An 8121-nucleotide genomic window follows, 5' to 3' on the forward strand; every position below is an offset into this window, starting at 1 on the left:
CCTCAACACAAGAGACCGGGGGGTGCGTGCCCTCTGCTTTGGCTCACCTAAAGAAACCCCAGTCCCCCACCTCTCTGCAGGAAGCTCTCAGGGCCAGCAGCACCCATTTTGCAGCCTAGCTTTGCTTGGGGAAGCTGGCAGAGCGTGGCAGACCCAGAGGCATCATGGCTCCTCCAGCCCCACACTGCAGCAGAGAGCCTCTACTCACTGTTGGCCACATCAGAGCCCACAGAAGTGGTGCAGGCCCCTGTGGGGAACATCTTCTTAGCATGTCCTGATCATGACAACCCCAAACATCACCCACTCCTGGCTGTTCTGGGCCTCACTCCCACCTGAGCTGGGCATACAGTGCCAAGGAGACATGCTCAGTCACATAGACATCATGCCAGCCCCACCAGTTGGCTCCACAGGGAGCAGAGGCTGGCTGCAGAACCTGCAAGCCAACCTGTTCCTCTCCCCTTAAACAAAACTGCTTTCCCTGCTGCCAGGTCTCTCTCAGGACACCGATCCTAAAACCACACTGAACATCATGCATGACACAGCCACTACAAACTCACCCCAGATTGCCCAATTCCAGTTTGCTGAAGCCATTTGATTGAACATTGCTCTTCTGAAGGAAGAAAGACTTTGGCAGTGACCACTGCAGGAGGAGAGAAAGACAATCAAATGGCTGTTTCAGTTGTGGCAAAAATCCCTCAAGTCTGCTGTGCTCTGCCCTAGCATGCTTCAGCCTCACACTGCTGTGCATCGTCACTGCCACCACACTGTTCCCAGAATAGCAAACAGAGCAGTCTTTGCTCTCTGCTTGATGAATCCCTCTGCTGTAAGTGGGAGCAGAGCATCTCAAGGTCAAAAGAGTGGGCTTCTTTCACTGTATCAGCCTGCTGTAAAGCACAGGAGTGACAGACAGAGATGGCTCCCTCATGGAGGGGAATAAAGGGGAGGCCAGGTGCCAAATATGTAGGGCTGTGCCTAGCACACACAAGGATATTCAGATGCAAAATACTTGGAGATGATACACTGGGTGGACTCCATGTTGGTGGGAGATAAGAGATAAATGTGAGTTTCCAGACTCCTGGAGGCCTTAAGAGGCAAAAAGGTAGGGCAGGAGGTAGAACAAGCAGGTGTTCTGCCCTACTCTACGCAGGCAAACCACCACCTCTCCCTAGCTCATGCACAGCCGTACGCACCATCTGGGCTAAATCCATCCCTGCTCCAGTGTGGTACCCTTTGACACACCAGTTCTTCAGTAGCTCCAGACCTGGGAAGTGACAGAAAAGACAAGAAGTGAGAATGAATGACCAAGTTCACAGAGAGTTAAGCCTTCCCTGATTGGGACACACAAATATGCTGCATGGAGTGAAATGACCATGCAATACATGTTATGCCACAACTACTTGACCACATGCTTGAGCCCAGCAAACACGGGGTAAACCAAAGGAATTCACCCTTTGTGCTGCTGCAGTGCTGCGTCCCTCCCTCCCAGGGAACCACACACACCGTGCAGCAGGCTCAGCTAAGCAGGGAAACTGGGGCAACACAGGATTTGCCAAATTAGACCAGACTGGGCTGTCCCCCTGAGCCCAGTGCCTGCCAACGGCAGCATCTGATTTGGGCTGCACCCATGAAAGTTCCTGCAGTACAAATGTGGAGCAGCTTTGCTGTCACCAGCCCCTTTCCCAGAATAGGGCAGCTCAGGCAACCTTCTCCTTGCACAGCACTCTGCAGCACCCCAGCACATCATCTCCTCCTTGCATGGATCCATCTGGAGCTCGACCTGGTCTCAATCCCTGACAGAAGGCAAGGCTGGCACAGACCAAGCTCAGCACTTGTGTGACTAGAAAGGATCATTCCTCCAGCTGCACACAACATAGCTTCTCCGGAGCAAGCAGAGCCATGTGTCCGCCTGCAATGAACAGGCTCCACTTCCTCCAAGGCCTCCTGATAGCTGTCTCCACCTCAACCAAGCTCCCTGTTCTCTGCTAATCCAGAAATACTGTGAAATCCAGGACTGCTCCCCTCCTGTTTGATTTTTCAAGAGCTTTAAAGCCATAACACCATCTAAGGGGCCTTGAGATTTAAGAACCAGCAGAGCAACGGCCAGGAACTTCATGCTGTCCAGCTGCGGTTACTGTGATTTGCTATACGATACCAGCCCTGGGTATAGGAGGAATCCTTGCTGTCCAGACTCTCCTCCTCAGTAACCTTTCAGCAAGCCCCAGGACCTTGGAAGAAAACCGCATGTGTTGGGGGCTGAGGGGAGCAGGGCAGCTCAGCATCTGTGCTCCGGCTCTCTGCACCAGCCCAGGCTTTGCACCTTGCTGGCCGGGGAGAGAGGAGGGCTACAAGGAAGATACATGAATAGGAAGGGGACAGGGGGAGGCTGAGTTTTGTTCAAACATGAAGAACGATGAAGGGATAGAGCACATCTGCTCGCTGGGCTGCTTTGGGGAAGCTGGAGCACTGATCCAGGATCCTGGCCTAAGTGGCAAGGTTCAGGGTAGCACTTCAGTGCAGATGATGACAGGATCTTTCCTCCAGCTGACAGGAGAGCATCTAGCAAAGGTATTAGCAAGGCAAAGGATGACACATGCTGACAGCACAGCTGGAGAGGGCTATGAGGTTACTATCTCCCTGTGAAAGACTGTTACTGACCCCTTTGATATTTGCTTTAACACCAGTGAAAAGTAACAAAAGCGTGTTTTTCTTCTCTGCATGACAGCCAGGCTAGAAGCACACAGTCGCATCAGTGGAGAGCCAGCTCCTGCAGAAGCCTCTCCAGCTAATCAAATGCTGGATGGAGAGCCATGAGCCTCTACTGCTGCCCTGATAGAGACAGCCCTGGGTGAGAAGGCAGTGGTCCAGCCCACCTATGCTTCATTACAGAATGCTTTTTTATTAAAATACAGAGTTGTGTCCTGAAAAGGTGGAGATGACAGCTAGATTTCTAGCGTTTAGGAAAAATACCTCTGTGTGCACATTGACAGTTTTTCATCAACTAGAAAGCAAAGGGAGACCAGGGAATAGGCCAAATTTTTCCTTCACAGATCACGTGTAATGAGCAAAGCCCAGTGATTCCAGCTGTTTCTCCCTCATAAGAGGGCAGATGAAGAGAATAAGAGGCCAGAGCTACAGGTTGAAGGCAGAATCCCAGCCTGTTTCAGTCTCAGGGCACCTAGAAGTCCTGCATTTACCTTACCAGAGCAGTCAGCACCTCTGATCAACTCAGAATAAGCTTTTCGTGATATCTGAAACAGTCTGGGAGGGTAACACATTTCCTATGGCTAGCGTGCAAGCAGGCAGCTCCCCCTCAACATGTGTAGCTCACAAGTCTCCCACGACTCCCAGCAGGCAGCCTGACTGACTCAAGTGCCTGTGCCAGGCTCTCAGATGCTGTTACCTTTGTGCTTATTCAAGTAGTATCTGAGCTCCCACTGGGTCACCAGGATGTTGAAGTAACGAGGCTGCTCAAAGAAGCGCAGGTACCGCATGGAGATGTGGGTGGGGAACACCCGCTCAAACTGCCCACGCCGGGAATACTCGTCCTCTGTCTCCACCAGGATGCGAACATCATCCGGGGTCAGGATGTCCAAGACAGAAGAATAAAAATCCTGAAGACAAGAGCAATCCAGGGTCAGGGAGAAGTGAACTGTTTTGTTGGTTCCCTTTCCCCGCTCCTCACTCCTCAGAGTCTCTCAGGCAGACGTCTCCATCTGCCTGAGATCGCTGGGACGCACAGAAAATGAAGAAATCTAGGCTCGATGGTGACAGCAATGCTGATGAAGCTGAGGAGATCCCCAGTTCTGCAGCCCAACCTGTCTTACAGGTACTGCCAGGTGGCACACAAGGCAAGTGTCCTTGATAATCTGCATGACTTATTTTACAGGCAAAGGCCATAAGAGCTGCACAGAGACACAGGATGAACAGGCCAGTGCTCAGACCAAGTTTGGGGACTGGTGGGTAATGTGCTCCTCAGCACATGCCTATTTTAATGTAAAGATGAGCCAGTGCAGCAGTGGCTTAAGAAAACCCAATTTATTTCTGACCAACTGTCTTGTAACCCTGGAGTTACAAGGAAGTTGTAAATGGAGTTCAAGTCCAAGTGCTCCCCATAATGTGGCTGTCCCCACAAGAGGGGCACAAATCTGGAAACAGACAAGGGCTGGTTGGGATTGTGGCTTCGCAGGATGGCACAAGCATTAGAGAAGACTGTTATACCTGGTCAGGTATCTTCTGCATCAAGTAATAGGCCCTCTTCATCTTCTCAGCTATGAAATGCTCAGACTTTGGCTTGGGCTTCTCCTTCAAAGCACTGCCCATACTGAGGACACAAAAGAGGCAACAGAGCATTTAAGTGGAGAAGACAAAATCCTGTCATGACAGAGCTGTTCCCAGCAACTTCTGTGAGAGCAGTGACACCCTCAGGAAGATGCTGTGGAGGATTAAGGATTTCACTAGCTCTGAGATTAGAGAAGCACCCACAGCGTTGTGCATCAGCACAGGTCCCAGGAAGGATGTGGACAGGGGAACTGGGAGGGCCTTGCCAGCTCCTCACTAAAGCATTTCAACGTTCCCCTGTTCAAAGGTCAACCATCACGTCACACCCACACATGGTGCAAGAAGGCCAAAGACACACCATGACCCAATTCACCGCACTTGTGAATTAGGTCATGGTGGGATCTCATGGGACCTCATGTTTACATCCTGCTTGGAACACAGTTTCCTAACTCTAACAACAAGTATGAGCACTTGGTATTGCACAAGGAAAGAGAGAACTCATAGATCCAAAACTTCCTCCTGCAACATTCAAGAACTTTGAAGGCCCAAATTCAGTTTCAGCTCCACATGCCATGGGAAATCCTGGCCTGTTGTACGATCTGGCCAGCAACCATGTAAACTATTCTAAGCACCCAACTGACCACTTGAGGATATTAGAGTCTGGGAGATACTTGTCCAATGCCTTTTAACCCTGTATCAACACAGCTAATTTATGCTGCTGCTGCAAAAATAATTAGTTGCATGTAGATCTAAATGAGGAGAACAAAGCCTCAAGGCTGTGCTCCATGGTGCTTGAGAACATACAGATCTACTGGAATGATGCCCATATGAAATAAAAAACACCTTAATATTCTTCCCAGGGCAGGAGATGTGGTTAAGCAAGCTTGCTCTCAGATGCAGGAACTCTGGTAATGCACATCTGAACTACGTTAAGGAACTACTTAATCCCTGCGGGTCCCTCTGAAAACACCTTCCCTTCAGCACCTCCACTGCAAGCCAGGAAGCAGCATGTGACCAAAGGGCCACAGATAAGCTGGCAAGAGCTTCCCGCCTGGAACAGGCCGTGTTTCAAGCCTTCGCTTTGCTGAAGGCACCAGGCAGGCAGAGGGCAAGAGTTCCACCTTCCGGCATGCCCATACAGCACCATGTGCTGGTACTCATGCCAGCAGGCTGCTCCTCCAGTGACATATAGCCAGCAGCCACTCTGCTGCAGGGAACAGGACTGTTTTTTCCCCTCACTGTCAGGTTTGAAACCAGTGTAAGCCCAAGCTGTAGTGAAACACAGAAGGAGCAAGGGCCTGGCTAGGCACATGCCTGGGAATTAGCCTTATGCAAGAAACAATCATGTCAGCTGCAAGTTAAGACAATGCACACCCCTACCCATAGGTCTACAGCCTCTGACACCTGCAGTCCTGCCTAAGGAACAGATCACTTCAACCTGTGCAAAACAACAGGTGCTCCTCTTGCTTAAGGCAACAGCACATCAGCCCTGGGGCAGAGAGTAAGCGGATCCAGCCTCAACACAGCCAGCCAGCCCCCCAAGCAAAAGGTGAAGCAGTGCAGCTTAGCATCACACTAGTTATGGTAGGGGGAAGGAGGAGGAAGCATGACTCAACTAACTGCAAAGCAAGCACAAATTACACTGTCCTCGTTTCCAACTACGGACCTGCAGAGAAGGCATAAACCCTTCCACCTTGAAGAGACCACAGGAACCAGATACTCAGGCAACTATGCAAGTCTCTCAGACCCATATCTGAAGCACCAGCATGCTCAGGCTCTCAATAGCATAGAAATCAGCATTTGCTGGGCTGCAAGCAGCCCCTAGATTAAATCCTCCAAGAAAAAAGCCTGCCACTGACAGAGAAGGGGGCTGACCTGGACGTAGAGTCACTTCTTGTCTGTGGCCTTGAGGCCATGCTGTCTGCACTGGGCAGAACAAAGCCAGCAAGGTTGAGGAGGTCCCGGATCATCTGGCCCTTGATGTTCACATCCAGCAGGGAGTTGGTGTGGAGGCTGCAGGGAGGAAGCATCACAGTGCTAGAATGGAGATGCCAAGCCCCACAGCCCCAAGATCACACCCTGGTTTAATACCAGCTGAGGTACAAAACCCAGCCTGTCCCTCGCCTCATCACAAACAGACATGAGACACTGATACAAAAGTCCTGACAACAGCTCTTTGAATGGGGGCTCCCCACCAGAAATGGTTCATTTCTCCACCTCTTCCCAGATTTGCTGGAAACCAGCAAATCCATCCTCAGAGCCCTGTGTGGAACCATGACTCTGTGTCCAGCTCACGCCCATCCATCTCAAAGGCAGGAGAGGCCATGCTCGGGTACACTGCAGCTCCCAGCCCCACCTGTGCAGCTGACACCACCAGCCGGGTACAGTCAGCAAGCAAGGAGCAGTGCATGAGGCAATGGAGCTGCTGATCACTTCTACCCACACAAAGAAGAAATCTCTGCCATCACCTGTTCCCTATATTACACATCTCTCCTTGGTCTTCCTATTCTAATGTACTCTTCCCTGGCTCTAGCTGGAGCATGCCCAGCGAAGCTTTCTGAGCTACAGATGGATGCTGCTTTCACACACAGGGAGGACTTTGATTCCTGCAATCTGGAGCGGGAGACTTCAAAGCCCACAGTCTTTTAGCACAGGGTGCAGGAGACATCAGGAGCCAAATTCACTTTGTGGTAAAAGAAAGGCCATTATCTACTCTGCTGTGGCTCAGAATCTGCTTTACCTTGGGGAAATGTTGACCTCTAAGATCCAGGGCTTGAGGTTTTCATCCAGCATGATATCAAACCCAAACAGCTCATGGCAACAATATGGGCGCCGCACATACATCTTCACCAGGCTGTTCACGTAGGGCTCAGATCTGCAAGCCAAGGAAAAAACTCTTGTTTTCAACACTCAGACAGCAGACCTATGCCTGTCCACAGCACACGCTGCCAGTTCCAAGAGCGTATGCAGACACATGCTGTGGGAGCAGGCGGGCTGAGAGACTGATGAGGGCCTGTGAGCTGCTGCTGTGCTGCGTATGGATCCTGCATTGTGTCCTGAGCAGCCCTAGGCAGGATCTGCTTCTCAACACAAAATCCATCCTGCACCGGGGGACCTTTCTTCTCAGGCACCCTGGCCAAGCAGGGGAGCAGGTGGCAAGCTGGGCAACGTTGGGTACACCCTACCCTTCTGGCCTCCCTCCTGACCCAGAAAATGTAAGCTCTATTTACCTAGTGCAGTTACTGCAGTATGAGTGCAAGTAACAGAATGGAAAGAAAGGAAAGATTCAGAGAGAAATACTGAAGCCAACAGCAGTGGTAGCATTTAGATTAAAAGGACTGGGCTGAGGTGACTGGAGAGCTAGAGGGATCAGGGTGCACGCCGCAGTGAGGCACAGAGCAAGGGGTGCCAGGACTCACGCAATGATGGTTTTGATAACGATGTCCTTAATCTTCTCCCAGATGGCCTCGCTATTAACTCCCTTCTGGGTCAGGTAACTCCAGAGAGCTTTGAGTGCCCTGGGAGAGAGATAGTAAAGAAAGTAGCTCTGTAGCCCATTGCTTCCCAGCCCTGCTAGTGGAGTGAAAGCAACAGCCATCCTTCTGCCATCCTCAAACCCCCTAGCTCCCGGTTGCTGCCCTGCCCAGCCTCGCCCCTGGTCTTGTAGGCCCAAGGTACTAGGAACATAAATGTGTCACAGACTTGTCCCAGCACTGGAGTAATAGGTCCCAAATTAGCACACGAGCAAGGTAAGCCAGGCCCAGATCTTCTCTTTCCCACACCTCCCTGTCCTCAGCAAGCCTCCCCTTCCTGCAGGCCTTCCCCCACAGCACTGCAAAGCAG

General features: G+C 51.3%; 1 protein-coding gene across 1 annotated transcript in view; it reads right to left on the reverse strand.

The window, feature by feature from the left end:
- Positions 1-8121, reverse strand: part of TTLL4 (tubulin tyrosine ligase-like family, member 4) — an 18818-nt gene that overhangs the window by 399 nt on the left and 10298 nt on the right. Inside the window, exons 11-17 of the mRNA XM_010009668.1 lie at positions 7698-7796; positions 7019-7153; positions 6154-6291; positions 4219-4321; positions 3401-3611; positions 1191-1261; positions 558-640 (exon numbers count right to left, since the gene is read on the reverse strand). Coding sequence (XP_010007970.1) covers positions 558-640; positions 1191-1261; positions 3401-3611; positions 4219-4321; positions 6154-6291; positions 7019-7153; positions 7698-7796 — 840 coding nt within the window. The remainder of the gene's footprint in view (positions 1-557; positions 641-1190; positions 1262-3400; positions 3612-4218; positions 4322-6153; positions 6292-7018; positions 7154-7697; positions 7797-8121) is intronic.

Source organism: Nestor notabilis, unplaced genomic scaffold, assembly GCF_000696875.1.
Source record: "Nestor notabilis isolate BGI_N333 unplaced genomic scaffold, ASM69687v1 scaffold30402, whole genome shotgun sequence".
NCBI lineage: Eukaryota > Metazoa > Chordata > Aves > Psittaciformes > Psittacidae > Nestor > Nestor notabilis.